The sequence below is a fragment of the Asparagus officinalis genome, chromosome 4, assembly GCF_001876935.1.
Source record: "Asparagus officinalis chromosome 4, Aspof.V1, whole genome shotgun sequence".
In the NCBI taxonomy this organism is placed as follows: Eukaryota; Viridiplantae; Streptophyta; class Magnoliopsida; order Asparagales; family Asparagaceae; genus Asparagus; species Asparagus officinalis.
This window is the reverse complement of record NC_033797.1, coordinates 37597608-37615487: the sequence shown is the minus strand read 5'-3', so window position 1 is coordinate 37615487 and position 17880 is coordinate 37597608. Positions and strand designations below refer to the sequence as shown.

General features: G+C 39.4%; 2 protein-coding genes across 2 annotated transcripts; one reads left to right on the top strand and one right to left on the bottom strand.

Moving 5' to 3' along the window:
* Window positions 2592-3619, bottom strand: LOC109835905 (protein PHLOEM PROTEIN 2-LIKE A1-like). The gene is made up of 3 exons (XM_020403880.1): window positions 3497-3619; window positions 3276-3394; window positions 2592-3152 (listed from the first exon to the last, which is right to left on the bottom strand). The coding sequence occupies exons 1-3, from the start codon at window positions 3524-3526 to the stop codon at window positions 2753-2755; spliced, it is 549 nt and encodes a 182-aa protein (XP_020259469.1). The 5' UTR covers window positions 3527-3619; the 3' UTR covers window positions 2592-2752.
* Window positions 14586-15770, top strand: LOC109835904 (protein PHLOEM PROTEIN 2-LIKE A1-like). The gene is made up of 3 exons (XM_020403879.1): window positions 14586-14845; window positions 14953-15071; window positions 15183-15770. Exons 1-3 carry the CDS (start codon window positions 14804-14806, stop codon window positions 15553-15555), a joined length of 534 nt encoding a protein of 177 aa, XP_020259468.1. The 5' UTR covers window positions 14586-14803; the 3' UTR covers window positions 15556-15770.

The window sequence follows — 17880 nt, the reverse complement described above, 5'->3', positions numbered from 1 at the left end:
AAAATAAGGAAAAATGATATTATTTTAGTTTAACTTTGGCGTCAGGGTTTTTTTCTTGGTTTCCTTAACTTTTTAATGAACAAAACAGCTCATTAACATCTCAAGTCTTTTTTGCTAGAGTAGTAATAATATGCCATTGAACATCTAATACAAATTATATAATATTCTTGTAATACTAATAGATTTAATTATTATACATATAATTTGGGTATCATTTCTATACTTGTTATAATATTCTTAGAAATTATTTTGTTAGATTATGCATTGTGATAGTCACTTGCTTGGAGATGTGATTTAACTTAGAGATTTCTTAAACTTGTAATTTACATATAATTAGTAGAGGATAACTTAGTTATAACAGATTATTATGTATGACACCGACATGTGAGATATGGTGATGAGTCTCAACCATTTGGAACGGCGATTCTCCGGGTGTATGTCATACGCACATATTATGATGTGTGTAGCACTAAATTGTATTTAAATTTTCTAGGACAAGTCACCTAGGAGATGGAGAATTCAGATTGTATATGGTCCCTTTGACTTGATGATATTGTCTTTTTCGATTTGATAAACTAATATACTTTGATGTGATGTTGAATCTTATTTAGCAAGCTCTGTACAACCAGATACGTTTGATTGCTAACTTTCATTTAGGAAAATGATGGATATCTAGATATGATCCAGTAGACTGATTATGATGAGTTAATGTATTATGCAACACCATGAAGTTACTAAATTCCTGTCTGCAAGTGGTTTTGAAAAATATTTTTCAAAATTTTATTTTCTTATAAAAATAAAATATTTTAATGTTCAAAATAATTTTTATGTTCATGGGAATTGCAATTTAGTTATGAGCAAATGAGTGATCGAATTGTCCTACTAAAAAAGAATTACCTAAAATAAATGATACTAGATGAGACTGAATGTATGATGTTAATTAAAAATAATTAATCCCATATTATGGAAGATCTTTTACGAACAGTTGGTCAGATAGGAATTTGATTATTAAATTAAAATTATTAATTGGTTTTCGATATGGGATCCAATTGGTCTCGCTAATGTTATTAGAAGAGACATACATGCAATACAATTCTATTTCTATCTTTAATTGCTATGAAAAGGGTATTCTATCTTTAATTATTGTAAAAAGAAGATTCTGTCTTTAATTGATTTGGAAAAGAGTTTTGAACAATTAAGAATTGTTTAAACTTAAAATCCATAAGGCAAGTTTAATCCTATATATAGGGTTCACATGTAGCGTTATTGAAAAAATAAGAGGATAACAGAAGAGAAATTGAAATTTGAGAACTTATCTCTCAGTATTGCTCCTTTTTGGTGGTAGGTAGATTTCAATTGAAGGTTTTTTCTTTTGAGGAAGCTAGTTTAGATTGATTTTAGGGTAGATTATTAAAGAAATTCGGAAAGCATTTCAGGTGTTCTTGTAAATTTCGATTAATAAATTTAGTATTAATAGATATGATGTGCATATTCCACCACATTGTATATCATATTTCCAACATTTTCAAACTCCATGATTAGTTCCTACTTTAATTCATAATTATTTCGTTTCTTTAAACAGAAAAAAACTCGATGGACAAGTTGCTCGGTCTCTTGCATCGCATTAAAAAAAAAAAATTCGCTTTTACATTTCAAAAGGATTAAGTAGTAGACCCGCTCCCTTTTGAACGTGGCTGCGGATGAAAATGCGTTAATTTATCGCAACGTATTTTCTCTGCTACTAAGCCCCTAGCTACCAATGCTATGGTCTGGAGACGCATTGGCATGAGAACACCAGTATATACATGGAGAGTATAAGAATAAAGATGCGCTAGAACTGGAAATAATACGAGCCTCAAGTAGAGGAAAGGAGTACTTCTAATTAATCAAAAAGTTTAGCGCCTAGCTTGGTTGTAAACTTGTAATGTCAACATTTTAAATTTACGTTTGACAACTTAATCACTCTCCAAAGTAAAACTACACTCATATATTGACTCTCAAGTAATAAATAGACACTATTATGCATATTCCTGATATGAAATAGAATCTGAGGAGATGAACACACACATAGATTATGACGTTGCTTATATATGAAAAGGATGGATTCGGACGTACCTCATAATTAAGAATAAATCAAGTGCAAAAGTGATATATATTGCTAAGTACTACATTCTGAATTTCAGAAGGTCTAGTTTCTACACCTTCATGACGTGTAATATAGTTTTTTTCACATAAGCAACAAAATCTTCTCTCTGCTTTGTGAATACTAAATTCATGTACAGTAATTTGATTTGTACATTATAAAGTTTGGGAATGTGTGTTAGATGGCGTGCATAATTAATTGCAACAAAGAGAGAAACTTAAGATGTCTGAAATAATGTTGTGATGAATGAATGAGGATTATAATTTGTAATCCAATATGTGCCACCTAGAAGGGCCCTTTATGGGTTGAAACTTAAGATGAGGCAACTTTATCATTTTCTTTAATTTAAAATCCAATTTAAATTTACAGTCAGTGGAATTTGACTAGGATTATTAGACATATATATAACGTTAAACGAAAGGGGAATCATGAAAAAAAAACCCAAGACACTAAACATTCCATATATATTCATCCATCGATCGAAGAATCATATTATCAGGCATTAAAATAAAAGCACAAGAAAAGAAATAAACAACAAGATGTTCCGATTTATTGACTAATACAAATTATTATTCATGTGCATGCACAGTCCTCAAAATGGAAGAATGTTCATTTTTGGTTCATCAGCAGCAGTGACATTGGTGGAAGTGGACGAATGACGGCATCCTTGATGACGAGCCCCTTCTTGACGACGTCGGAAGTCTCAATCACAGAGAAGATAACCTCGCCATCGCCGACGGAGTCGAAGAAACCGGCGACGGTCATGATGAGCTGGCCTTTGGGCAACTTGCACAGGTCTACTTGCTGTGTTTGGCTACTCCCATCAGGCAGAGTAACCCTGAGCTTCAACGGGCAGCTCTCCCAACCCTCAAGAGGATCCTCCACCATTATCATATAGAGCACTTGATATTTGAGGCCAGGGGTGAGGTCTGATATTTTCCACCTCCCATGGACCTCCACGTGTTTTGTTCCCATAAGTTTCGGCACTTCGACTCCCAGTTGCCCTTGGCTGCGTTAATTCATGCATACATATGAATGAAATTTCAAGCAAGCATATATCAATTTATTCTATATACATGCATACATAGAGATTTAATTAAAAGAGATCGATGAGGAAGTTATTAATTGTTACCTTTCAAGAATGAGGGAGTGCCAGAGCCAACAACTATCATCGTCACCTCCGACAACTTCGAGCTCCCTTGGATAAATAAGAATGCCCTTTTCTCCTGTCATCTCCTCCCTCCATGAGTTCTAAACAAGCGAATAATTAATTAAGAGTGGGGGAATCAAAACCCGGACTTATGTTCTTTACTTTCACACACAACAATTAATATATAATAAGGTTATTATTACCTCTGCGTACAGCTCTGGTTGCCCGTCCATCTTAATTACTCTCTTCGTAATTAATATTTATCTTCTTCAATAAAGATGGGGCTCGGAATGCTCTTTTAATATATATATATATATATACTTATCTTACTTCTGCCCTTCAAATTTCATACTACGCTGCTATTTATAGGTTCCAATCCAACTACCAAGATCATTAAGAAATATAGAATGTTATTCGTAACAATAGTTTTCGAGTACTTTTCAAAGTAAAGAAATATATACAGCCGGCTTTATATGCCTTAATCTAATTTCTATATACCCACCTCTTTTTTTTAATTCTTAAGGCTGCTCTGTCATGCTGACGTTGACATATACCAGCTAGTTTGCACATGATTTTCAAAGTAATAGAAAAATAAAGTAGTTACTTGGTACTTTTCACAATCAAAATTTTAATTTTTTTACGTATGTAGTTGAGGACTTGTGTTAAGAGCTCTACTTTGCTGTAGAAACGGCGAAAACATTGAAGAAGATCAGAAAATTTGATGCAGACAAGCATTTGGGTGCTTGTCGGTTGACCACGAGCTTTGGCGCGATCGACCACAAATGTGCACGACTACAGGGTATTTTTCGGTTTTCTGGCCGGTCGACCGCGGCGTCAAGTGCGGTCGATCGCGGACCCTTTAATGCATTTTTTTGTTTCTGCCGTTTTGTCCGGTCGACCGCGACGATTTCGATGGTCGACCGCCAGTCGGGTTTGGGCCTGATTGCGGTTTCCTGTTCTGATTTTGTTTGTTTTTGGTATAAAATACAAACACGTTTTAGGGTTTCCTTGGGGAGAAGTCAAGGGTATTGTTTTGGGGTTATTGGAGCACAGAAAAGAGAGATATTTCTGAGCTATTGATTAGGATTATTGTTTGAGAGATTGAGAGCTTTGTTGGTGAGATTAGTTGGTTTTTTGAGTGATTTGTCATTTCAGTTTGTACTCTCCTTCTCTAATAGTGAAACCCCATCCCCTTCTTGCCCCGTGGACGTAGGCAAATTGCCGAACCACGTAAAAATTGGTTGTTTACGTTTGTACTGTTATTTTGCATTGTTTGGCTTTCTTTCTCGGTGTTTGTTTTGGTTCCTCGAAGCATAATGATTGGTGGCTTCCACACACAACAAGTGGTATCAGAGCACAACAAGTGACATCAGAGCTTGGGCTACGCTTGGGCTAGTTGGAGGAGTAGATCACTTTCGAAATTTGTCTAGGGCTTCAGTTGGTGATAAAGATGAGATTTTTACTATTGTGGATCTTGTCTACCGTCATGTAGGGGTGAGATCTTTTGGAGGCCCCTTATTAGGGTTTCAGTTGGAGGTAAAAATCTCTCTTTTCAGTTTGGATCTATTCTTCGTTTTTTTCGCATTGGTTTGTTGGTGCTTTGAGAAAGATTGCCAAAAAAGAAGGAGTTGCGGAGGATACTTCTGGCGTAAAGACTGTTCAAAGTTTGAGTATTCACTCTATGAAGATAGATATGGAGAAGTTTAATGACACGGACAATTTTGGTTTATGGAGAGGTGTTTTGACCTGCAGATTGAAGTCCTGTGAGCACATTGGTAAGAGCAAGGAGATTGAGGTGAGGTTTGACAATTCTATTCATTGAGCGAGGGGTCTTCTAGGTGGTGTTCATTCAGGCATTTGGAAGCCTTCCAAGGAGACATCATTGGGAGGTAATCGGTATTTGGTTTTCTATGTTGGGGACTATTCTAGGCATTTGTGGGTTGCAACCAAGTCCCGTTGGTATGAAGTCCTAATAGTCAACAACAGATGTAAGAAGTGTATTGGCAGAAAGGTAACACATTATTCTGATTTTGGTAGAATTTCTTCTCTATATTTGTACCGAGCTCATGGCAGTTTGAAACACTTCATTGGAGAGGAAACATTGGGGTGATGAGATAAGATGATAGTTTTGATGAGTCGTTCCTTACTGGAGGAAGATCGACGTTTGATGTCGAGCATTGGTTTTGGTTTTCGAACTTCGACATATTTGGGTCATCTTAGCTATAGGTTGTCGACTGCTACGTTTAGAGATTTTGGATCTGGTGGAGCTGCTTCAGATATTGGGTTGTTTCTGATGTTTGGTCGCGCAGTATATGGTCACATCGAGGATGTGAGATTTGATCCGAGTGCCCGTTTGGGATTCATAGGCTCGTTTGGTTATCAAGTGAGGGACTCTGATTTTGTTCTGAGAAGGTATGTCATATTTGACTTTCAGAATGTGAAAAGTGTTGATCAGATCGTTAGGATATCGTAGGGGGTAGAGGGTGATGCTACTCCATATTGGATGGAGATCACTCCATATACTCCAGATCATACTGCAGCGTTTGGAATTCTAGCTGAGGTGACACAGTTTGGGGATCATGTTATTTTGGATGCAGATGATGAGTTGGTTGATTCGAGTGCAGCTCGTGGACATAGTTTGGATTTGGATATGGCCGTTGGTTCACCTCAGGTGAAGGTGTTTGGTTTGTTTCACTTTGGGGCCATTGGGAGAGCTATCAGCCACAGGTTTGTTGGTGAAGAGTTGTGAACTCTTCTATTAGATTGATGGCCTTTGAAGGCCATTTGGGTGAACTACGTGAAGATTTGATTCTTTGGGCAAGAGGATACGTAGACAGTCATTTATGATGCAGTCAGTTTGGTGAGTTAATACTGACATTTAGAGTTTGTTCGCATTCTCGTTTGGGTTCTCGACTTATTGTGGATTGAGTCTGTTGTCGTGAATTTGTTTCACTTCGTACTGGACGCAACAAGTGGGACATTTGGTTTGGTTAGTGTCGGCTCGGTTTTGGAAAAATTTCACCGAGGTGGATAATTGTAGAAATGGCAAAAACATTAGAGAAGATCAGGAAATTTGACGCAGACAGGCATTTGGATGCTTGCCGGTCTACCGCGAACTTTGGCGCGGTCGACCGCAAACGTGCACGACTACAGAGTGTTTTCGGTTTTCGTGCCGGTCAACCGCGGCGTCAAGTGCGGTCGACCGCGGACCCTATAATGCATTTTTTGGTTTTTGTCGTTCTGTCCGGTCGATCGCGACGATTTTGGCGGTCGACCACCAGTCGGGTTTGAACCTGATTAAGGTTTCCTGTTCTGATTTGGTTTGTGTTTGGTATAAATACAAACACATTTTAGGGTTTCCTTGGGGAGAAGTCAAGGGAATTGTTTTTGGGTTATTGGAGCATAGAAAAGAGAGATCTTTCTGAGCTATTGGTTAGGGTTATTGTTTGAGAGATTGGGAGCTTTGTTGGTGAAATTAGTTAATTTGTTTTGAGTGATTTGTAATCTCAGTTTGTACTCTCCTTCTCTATTAGTGAAAACCCATCCCCTTCTTTCCCCATGGACGTAGGCAAATTGCCGAACCACGTAAAAATTGGTTGTTTGTGTTTGTGCCGTTATTTTGCATTGTTTTGCTTTCTCTCTCGACGTTTGTTTTGGCTCCTCGAAGCACAACGATTGGTAGCTTCCGCGCACAACATATAGGATATGTTGCTCAACGAGATGTCAGATGAGACTGTGGCTCTTGGTTGCTAACTAAAAAAATACCCATACCCCATTTTTTGATAATTATATTGAACACGTTCTCACATTTTTGACCAATAATAACATATTAGTACGAAAAAGTTGACTATCTGGTACAAAAATAAATATACATTTTAAATTATAATAAAAAATAAAATATAATATTAATAATAAACTTTTAAAATGTATATTTATTTTTGTACCAGATAGTCAACTTTTTTCACACTAATATGCTATTATTGGTCAAAAATGTGAGAACATGCTCAATATAATTATCAAAAAATAGGGTATGGGTAATTCTCACATTTTGACCAATAATAGCATATTAGTGCGAAAAAAGTTGACTATCTGGTACAAAAATAAATATACATTTTAAATTACAATAAAATAATATAATATAATATTAATAATAAACTTTTAAAATGTATATTTATTTTTGTACCAAATAGTCAACTTTTTTCGCACTAATATGCTATTATTAGTCAAAAAATGTGAGAACATGTTCAATGTAATTATCAAAAAATATGCTAATATATTTTATTTTTTATTATAATTTAAAATGTATATTTATTTTTGTACCAGATAGTCAACTTTTTTCGCACTAATATACTATTATTGGTCAGAAATGTGAGAACATGTTCAATATAATTATCAAAAGTTGGGGTATGGGTATTTTTTGCATAGCCATGCTTGTTCTTCTGACTAATGGTAGGTGATAATGTTCGAAAAATTATTGGTCTTATATTAATTATAGTATGTCTGGTTTAGAAACTTCCTTGGAAAACAACATGGGTGCATGCCGCTTTGACAAATGTTGGGGATGCACAACCCCCTTGATGCGATTTGGAAATAGAGATTTGGGAGAGAGAGAGAAAATAATCACAATCACAAACACACAAGATTTACGTGGTTCGCTTCTCAATGTGAGAAACTACGTCCACGGCCGCCGTAGGAGAAAATTTCATTATTTTTTGTCTTAATTACATCATGCCCTAATCAACCCTTTTATAGATATAAGGGTATTACAAACAGGAATAAGAAACGGATCAAAAAACCAAACTAGGCCAAAACCCGACTCACGGTCGACCGCCACGCCACGCGCGATCGACAGTGCAGCTGCTAAAAATCTCTGGACTTTTAGCGGTCGACCGCTGCGCCACTCGCGGTCGACCGCGACGATGACTGTAATCTGGGTTGCTCTCGGGATTTTTGACGGCATGGTCGACCGCGACGAGCTCCTGGCCAAAGTATCTGCCTGTGCACGTTTGCGGTCGACCGCCGCGCCATGCGCGGTCGACCGCGATCCAGTCAAAATACATACTTCGTCGTTTTTCTTGAACTTCGTCGTCGTCGATCATGTTTCTCCTGTTTCTTCTTCAATCTGAAGTAAAGAGCGAGTCTGATAGTTAGGCTTCACATATCCTAATAATCTCCCACTTAGAGACTAACTATCAATCTCTATCACCTCTCTCTGCAGCGACGACCTCCATATCATCAAGTACTGAGGCCAACTAAAGTTGAACACAACTTCAGTTTCTCCGTGGTGACAACCTTAGTAAGCATATCGGCCGGGTTCTTGCTTCCTTGAATCTTCACAAGTTCCAACATGTCCTCGTCCAAAGCTGATCTTATGAAGTGGTAACGGACCTGTATGTGTTTGGTCCTTGCATGAAAAGCTGGGTTCTTCGCCAAATGAATTGCGCTCTGGCTATCATAGTGTAAAACACTCTTCTCACTTTTCTGTCCCAACTCCTCCAAGAAACTGTGCAACCATATCATCTCCTTGCTTGCCTCTGTCACAGCAACATATTCAGCCTCTGTCGTTGATAAAGCAACGATCTTCTACAACTGAGAAACCCAACTAATAGCTGTAGAGCCCAAAGTGAACACATAGCCTGTAGTGCTCCTTCTCTGGTCTATCTCACCAGCATAGTCTGCATCAACAAAACCCTGCAGAACTAACTTGCCTCTCTTGAAGCATAAGCAATCTTCTATTTTACCTCGTAGGTATCTCAGAATCCACTTTACTGCTTCCCAGTGCTGCTCTCCTGGATCTGACATGAATTTGCTCACAGCTCCCACTACATGGGCAATGTCAGGTTTCGTGCATACCATGGCGTATATGAGGCTTCCAATGGCTGAGGCATATGGAACCTTAGCCATGTAGTCTTTCTCTTCATCAGTCTCAGGGCACTGCACCTTAGTCAATTTGAAATGACTAGATAACGATGTGCTAACGGCCTTAGCACCACTCATTCCGAATCTCTCAAGCACCCACCTAATGTACTCGGCCTGAGATAGCCGTAGTGTACCCAAGAGCTTGTCTCTACTGATCTTCATCCCTAATATTTGCTTCGCTGCGCCTAAATTCTTCATGTCGAACTCACTCGACAACTGCTTCTTTAGCTTCTTGATCTCTCTCATGTCTGAACCGGCTACTAACATGTCGTCGATATATAAAAGTAGGATTATATAACTGTTATCAAAGTCCTTGATGAAGCAACAATGATCAGCATTGCACCTGGAGTACCTGTTCCTGTGCATGAATCCATCGAACTTTTTGTACCATTGCCTTGGAGCTTGTTTCAGGCCATACAAGCCATCGAACTTTTTGTACCATTGCCTTGGAGCTTGTTTCAGGCCATACAAGCTCTTCTTCAATCTGCACACCATCTTCTCTTTGCCCTTCTGAGTAAACCCCTCTGGCTGCTGCATATATATCTCTTCCTCTAGGTCACCGTGGAGGAAAGCTGTCTTTACATCTAACTGCTCGAGATATAGATCTTCAGCTGTAATAATACTCAGGACTGTTCTGATTGTAGTCAGTTTGACTACATGAGAGAAGATCTCTGTGTAATCAACTCCTTCTCTCTACTAAAATCCTTTAACCACCAATCTAGCATTGTATCTCTTAGAACCATCATGTTCCTCCTTGATTCTGTACACCCATTTGTTGCTCAAGGCCTTCTTCCCCGCTGGTAGCTTCGTAAGTTCCCATGTTTTGTTGGTGTTCAAGGATTTTATTTCATCTTTCATAGCAAGCTCCCACTTGCTCGCATCATCCACTAGAAGTGCCTCATCATAATTTTCTGGCTCTCTACCGTCACTCAGTAGTAGGTAGTTCAAATAAGCTCTGGGCTATAGAGATGGATACTTCGGATTAGGCTTGGGGACTCTTGCTGACCGCCTCAACTCTCTAGTGGGCGAAACAAGCTCTCCATCTTCATTCACCCCCTCTGAGGTAGTCTCATCCATCAACTCTTCTTCTGCTTCTTCTTCATCAGAACTGGCTTCGGGATTGCCTCCATCTGAGACATCATCTGACTCGAAGTATGTGGGCTCAGACTGCACCGAACTAGTGGGCTGAACGACATCACGATCTTTGTAGAGAACTGTTTCATTAAAGACCGCATCCCTGCTTCTGATGATTTTCTTGTTCTGCTCATCCCAGAACTTGTAGCCAAACTCATCACTGCCATAGCCAATAAAGAAACATTTCAATGATTTAGGATCAAGTTTGTTTCTTGCATGATCACTCAGATGAACATATAAAACACATCCAAATACTCTCAGGTGAGAAAGGTTTACCTGCTTTCCACTCCATACTTCTTCAGGTAATTTGTGCTCTAAAGGCACTGATGGTCCTCGGTTGATCAAGTAGGCAACTGAGTTGACTACTTCTGCCTAGAATTGCATTGGAAGTCCTGCTTGTAAACGCATGCTTCTGGCTCTCTCAGTCAACGTTCTGTTCATCCGTTCTGCTATGCCATTTGCTGTGGAGTACCTGGCACTGTCCTCTCCAATTTGATGCCACTGTCATAACAGAACCTCTTGAACTCTGAATCTTCATACTCGCCTCCATTGTCTGATCGAAGCTTCTTGATCTTCAAACTAGTTTCGTTCTCTACCATAGCCTTCTACCTCTTGAAGACTTCAAACACTTCTGATTTGTGTTTCAAGAAATAGATCCAAGTCTTCCTCGAGTGATCATCTATGAAGGTCACAAAATATAACCTTCCACCAATGGATTGTACCGATGCTGGACTCCACACATCTGTGTGAACTAGCTCAAGCTTCTCTTCTTTAGGAGTTCTGCCAACCCTTTTGAACCTTATTCTCTTTTGTTTCCCAAGAATACAGCTTTCACATAAGTCAATGTCAGTCAACCTCAAACCTGGTAACTTCCCACTCGACTGCATAACCTTCAGGCCTTTGCTACTCATATGACCAAGCCTCTGGTGCCACAAATTTGGGTCTTCTTTACTTTCAGCCACTACAATGGAACCACGTGCATCTATCGTCATGTAGAGGGACCCAGTTTTCGTACCACGGGCAACAACCATGGACCCCTTTGTAACCTTTCACGTATCACATGCGAAGGTTGATACATATCCCTCTTTTGCCAATTGTCCTATGGAAATTAGATTCTTCCTCAAACTAGGAACATGTCTCACATCACTCAGCTTCCATGTAGACCCTTTGAGTTTGATCTGCACGACTCCTATGCCAATAATATCACAGGACTGATCATCACCAAGATAGACTTTTCCTAGGTTTCCTGAAACATAGTTCTCAAATAAATCTCTATTTGAGGTAGCATGAAACGAAGCTCCTGAATCTAGCACCCACGACTCACTCTTGCTCTCCAACGAGCAGATTAGGGCATCATCTGATTCTCCTAAGGCCACGTTCGCTTCAGTCTTGTTCTCCTTGTCCTTCTTGGGTTCTCGGCACTGATTCTCATAGTGGCCAAACTTGCCACAGTTCCAGCAGTCAATCTCCTTCTTGCTCTTGCGATTTCTGTACTTTGACCTTCCGTTCCTCGAATTAGGTCTTCCTCGGCTATTCCCTCTATTTCTTATTCTGTTTCTACCTCTGCTCTCAAAATTCAACGCCGACCCTGAATTAGAAATTCCTTCCTCTTGTCTTCTAATCTCCTCAGTCATAATCATGTCCACCACCTTTGAAAACTTCAGTTTTGATTTGCCACATGATCCGCTAATTGAAATAACGGTACCCTTCCAACTGTCGGGTAATTGACCAAGTATCAAGAGGGCTTGGATTTCATCATCAAATTGAATATTGACCGAGTTTAATTGATCCGTGATCTCATTGAACTCGTTCAGGTGTTCCTTGAATTTCTAGCTCTCGGACATCTCAAATTAAACAACTTTTTAATGAGATGTACCTTATTCGCCACAGAGGGCTGCTCATACATACTGGACAACGCCGCCATGCGATCCGCCGTCGTATTCTGATTCTTGATGTTGAATGCTACTGATTTAGACAAGATCAACATGATTGCTCCAAGGGCCTTTCGATCCAATAGCCTGGCTTCTCTCCTAATGGTAGGTATAAATCCTTCTGATAGAGGTAATCTTCCATCTGCATCTTCCAGAACCCGAAGTTTGTTCCATCAAACTTCTCAATCTTGGATGTTTCCTTCTCAGATCCCATGTCTCTGACCTGAAATCGCCCGTGCCGAACCTGGTCGCTCTGATACCACTTGTTGGGGATGCACAACCCCCCTGATGCGATTTGGAAATAGAGATTTAGGAGAGAGAGAGAAAATAATCACAATCACAAACATACAAGATTTACGTGGTTCGCTTCTCAATGTGAGAAACTACGTCCACGGCCGCCGCAGGAGAAAATTTCACTATTTTTTATCTTAATTACATCATGCCCTAATCAACCCTTTTATAGATATAAGGGTATTACAAACAGGAATAGAAAACGGATCAAAAAACCAAACTGGGCCAAAACCCGATTCGCGGTCGACCGCCGCGCCACGCGCGGTCGACCGCTGCTCGAAGAATCCAGAAAAAGTCTCTGGACTTTTGGTGGTCGACCGCCCGGCGCCACTTCGGCGGGTCGACCTGCGACAATGACTTGGAAATATGGGACCGCCGCGCCATGCGCGGTCGACCGCGACGAGCTCCTGGCCAAAGTGTCTGCCTGTGCATGTTTGCGGTCGACCGCCGCGCCATGCGCGGTCGACCGCGATCCAGTCAAAATACATACTTCGTCGTTTTGCTTGAACTTCGTCGTCGTCGATCCTGTTTCTCCTGTTTCTTCTTCAATCTGAAGTAAAGAAGGAGTCTGATAGTTAGACTTCACATATCCTAACAACAAATCCATGGAGGAGTTAATTTAATTGCTTGGCCTCCACTTGAAATTAGTCGTCCAGAGTTGTTGTCTTTCAGCGTTCAGACCAATTAAAATATCTATGTTTGACTTTTCTTTCTCTCTTTGCATATATAGGATAAGGCCAATCTGACGAATAACATGCGATAAGTTAACTTCTATAATGTATATGAAGGTAATTAAACTGAGAATCTTTTTTGAGACAAATAATATATAAAAATCGTATAATATGGAATGGAGCCAACCAAACCTACCTAACGTCTGTTTGCAACACTCCCAATTCACGAAATTCCCTTTCCATTGAGAGATATCAAAATTTGTGTTAACTTTTGGTTGTTGTTAGCATTAACATTAGAGTCATTTTTTTATTAGGAAATGAATCAAATTGATATCAAAACTGACCGATAAGCCCTCAATCACAGCAAGTCTTTAGGTAAGTTTTTTTACTTTCTACTTTCAATAATCCCGGTCTTATTTGTAGTATACATACTATATATGTTTTCTATTTAAACAGAGGATTTTAAATACTAGAGTCGTTGCTACTTTTTGTGGATTCAAAATTTTTTTTATTGATTTGAAGACTATATATTCTTCGAAGATTCATAGAACACATCATATTGGACTTCGTGATTCATCTCCCACCCTGCACCATAATAACTTACAATAAATTAGTTATTAGCAACCAATTTCAAATAAAGAGACGTTGTGTTTGATTTCCCTAAATAAATGGTGCATCCACGAGGATAATATATGAATTTGGATCCTTTTCACTACGAAAAGTGTACGAGCTGGAGAGATCACTGTATTCATTATACCCCCTATGATTTGCACTTATTTCCTAAATTACACACAAAGTCAAGCTAACCATCCATTAAAAAAGTTAACGATTATAAAATAGCAATGATCTCTTCACTATTCTTAAGTAGTACTTAAAATTTTATTACTTTGAAAAGGTCTGAGTTCAAAAGCTAAGGATAAGCCACCGGGTCGACAGCGTTCTTGGACTATCGTTATCCTTTTGGAATATAGAAGTAAAAAAAAAATGAATATCATGTTAGAGAGTACAGAGCGATTTGTCCATTTTGCTTGCCTTGGTTGGTATTCTCTGTTTAAATTAAGAGGAAGGGTCAAGCTTACGAAACAAAGGGCCGGCCACGGAGTACAAAAGGCTTAGCATATACTACTAATTTCACGACTTCACCTAGCAACTTGCCCACCAACTACCAAGTCGAAATTGACACACACTTTAAACAATAATAAAAACCTTCTTTTTTTTACTCCTAATTTATGTGTTTTCAAACTTCCTCATCGTGATAGCATTAAAAAAAGAGGAAATGAAAAAGGGAAAAAAAATTTGTTCCTCCTCATGAATAAACAAGAATATTTTTGACTCGACCCCTTCAATTTTGAATTTCACAAATCATGGTTTGGAAGAAGTTTCCAGATCTAGGTGGAGCACCGTTGATTCCAACCGGGTGGCCTGTTTCCCAAGCGGTGAGTAGTGCGTAGGCGGAGCTCTTGAAATCTATAAATACATTATACACACCCCCAAGCAATTCATCATATTATCATATCCTCTGAAGGAAGAAGTTAATTACCCTTCAAACACTTAATATCAAGAGATGGCTGCGGTCGCCAAAGAGCTACCAAAGGTGTACACTGAGGCAAGTATATATATATATATATATTATTTTGCTACTTATCTACGTATGAATCCTTCATTTGCTGAAGAGAATTATATATCTTCTCAAATTATGAACCGTACGCGCAGAACACATGGATGGAGGAGAGGAACGGCGATAGGGGCCTGCTTAAATACCCGAGACAGCTCGACATTACTAATGTTGATGACGGTAAATCCTGGGTCTGGCACTCCCTGGTCTTGGGAAGGCAAGTATATGTTTCTGAATTCATATATATGCATGTATACATACATATGTTATTCATTATAATTTAGATGGTATCAATTAATTTAATTTTCATGCATGATAAATCGTACAGCATCGGTAGATTGGGGATGGAGGCACCGAAACTGATGGGGACGACGCATGTGGAGATCCGTGGAGATTTCAAGATGTCGAAACTGACACCGGGTCTCAAGTATCAGGCAGTGCTACTGTGCATGAAGACTAACGGTAACGAAGGATGGGATTCCTGCCCTTTGAACGTAGAGCTTAACCTTCCCGATGGAACCACACAAAAACGCAAAGTAGACCTGACCAAATTCCCAACGGATGAGTTTGTGATGATGGTGCTCGGTTACTTTGAGGCCGTTGAGAGCGGCGACATCACTTTCTCTGTCGTTGACACTTCAAACTGCGTGAAGAAGGGATTCGTTGTTAAGGATGCTGCCCTCCGTCCACTCCCCCGTTGATCTCCTATAGATATTGTGAATGAACATTTGAAGAGTTAATAATGAACGATGATTGATCATGATGATGAAGATCGTGCATTATAGGACACGCATGCAAAACCACTAGCTCAATTATCTTCTTGTAGTGATTAAGGTCATCCAATAAAAAGAAATTTAATCTTAGTTTTCTACGTCTTTATGTCCGCTTATTTTTCTTAAAAACCTGGCTTAATTTCCCAAACATGTACACTACTTGTTGTGTTGGAAATTCATGTGTGAACTAGAGGTGAGCAAATGGTTGGTTTTTACAAATTTTGAGAAAGCTGAACCGAACTATTGGATATGAGATGCAAGCATAGAGGAGGGTGAATAAGATTGCCTACTATTTTTTGAGATATCACAAAATATGTAGTTGAATAAAAATAAGAATAAGCAAAATAGTAAATAATGCAAAATATAGAAAATATCATAGCAAGAACACATGAGAATCTTATAGTGGTTTGGATAAATTAATTTTACATCCACTCTTTCTTCTCACAAAGGGGCTTTCTAACTTTGTAAAAGTTCTCTGAATCGCGCACCTGATTCAATAGGCTTACAAGACAGAAACCCTTGTTTCACCCAAACTAGTTGTCTTCTAACCTAAACTCTTCAATCTAGCTAGTGATCATACCTCAATAACCCTGAGTGTGCCGTAAACTCTCAATTCACACCAGCTCTAATACGCCATAAAATAAGTTTGGTACAAAGAAATAAATAACAATTACAGTAACTAGTGTTGGATTTTTTGGTCAAAATCGCTTTCCAAAATGAGTTTTTAAACTATATATATATTAACTACAAGTGTACTTTTCATAAAAACTTAGTAACCTGGTGGAAAGTTAAAGTTTTGGTGTTTCAAAAAGTTCTCTGTTCAAGGCTTACCAACGACAAGCCGAGAAATATTTTATTTTTGATTAATCACTCATAAGTTCTAGTGGTTGTGGATCATAGGCCATGGGCCGTGGGCTTGTAGGCCGTTGTCCAATGGGCCGGGGATCGGGGCTAATCAGGCTGAGGCGCTAAGTGACGCTTTGTTAGTCGCATTTTGTACTTCGCACAGATGCATCGGGGCGAGGTGACACCACGTTGGCTACTATGAAGGTTGCCTCAAGCAGCCTGCGGATGAGCTACACATTCGCACAAGGGTGTGACCCTAGCGTTCTCGCAATCAGACAAGGTTCGTCAATTGATTGACGAGGTTCGTCAATTGATTGACGAGGTTCGTTAATTGGTTCTACCATTTCGACGATGTTCGACTTATTGACGAGGTTCGTCTGATTCACCAGATCAGACGAGGTTCACCTGTTTGATGAGCTTTGCTCATTTGACGAGATTCGCCTGTTTGATGAGGTACGCTCGTTCGACGAGGTTCACCTATTTGACGAGGTTTGCTCGTTCGACGAGGTTCGCCTGTTCGATGAGGTTCACCTGTTCGACAAGGTTCACCTGTTCGACAAGGTTCGCTTGTTCAACGAGGTTCGCTCATTCGACGAGGTTCGCCTGTTTGACAAGGTTCGCCCGTTCGACGAGGTTCGCCCGTTTGACGAGGTTCATCTGATTTGCTGAGACGTGACCCTCGTGTTTCGTAGTAACACGTCCATTGATTACCTTGTATCCAGGAGTTACTGCATGCAGCAGTTACAACAGCATTTACATCAATTTAATGGATTGTTGTTACAATCATAATTACCATTATGATTTGTAACATCCACATTAATCTAGGGTGACTCTTGAGCTGGCCTTAGAGGCCTACAAATAGCGCCCCTTAGGCTGCTCTTGGTGAGTACTGGAAAAATGAACATCAGATCGAGGAGATCTTGACGTTATTGCTGCTGTTGTGCTGCTGTTGCATAAACTGTGCCCGAAAGAACTTGTCCTGAAATCGAAAGGTTTTGAACCGAAAGGTTCTGAGATCGAGGAGATCTTTGTCTTGACCAAAAAGTCTTATAGATCAATGAGATCTTGACAGCACTGGGTTGGTGCACACCAGAGTACTGTACTGTTGTACCTGGAAGCAGTTTGGCATTGGGATCCTTGCATCGGAGTAGGCCAAATATTATTTTAAGCACAACGTTTTACAAACGCACAACAGTTAACTTAAAAAAGTTTAAAATTACAACACATCATCTTTCACTGTTTTATTCCAGATTTTACCACAATTTTTAACAATCTTAAAGCAACGTTTTTGATGTACAATAGATCCTACGAGGAATCTTGGAGTGGAGTGTCTCAAGTTAGGGGATTTTGACGTATCCAACTTTAACGCATGGCGTCGGAAAGTGATTTTCGGGATACAACTCCTAA

Bases quoted from the DNA above. Each gene is read 5' to 3' on its own strand.
- LOC109835904 (XM_020403879.1), top strand. From the start codon at position 14,804: ATGGCTGCGGTCGCCAAAGAGCTACCAAAGGTGTACACTGAG. The intron at 14,846-14,952 runs GCAAGTATATAT...CCGTACGCGCAG, and splicing joins TACCAAAGGTGTACACTGAG to AACACATGGATGGAGGAGAG. The intron at 15,072-15,182 runs GCAAGTATATGT...TAAATCGTACAG, and splicing joins CACTCCCTGGTCTTGGGAAG to CATCGGTAGATTGGGGATGG.
- LOC109835905 (XM_020403880.1), bottom strand. From the start codon at position 3,526: ATGGACGGGCAACCAGAGCTGTACGCAGAG. The intron at 3,395-3,496 runs GTAATAATAACC...TCGCTTGTTTAG, and splicing joins AACCAGAGCTGTACGCAGAG to AACTCATGGAGGGAGGAGAT. The intron at 3,153-3,275 runs GTAACAATTAAT...GAATTAACGCAG, and splicing joins CACTCCCTCATTCTTGAAAG to CCAAGGGCAACTGGGAGTCG.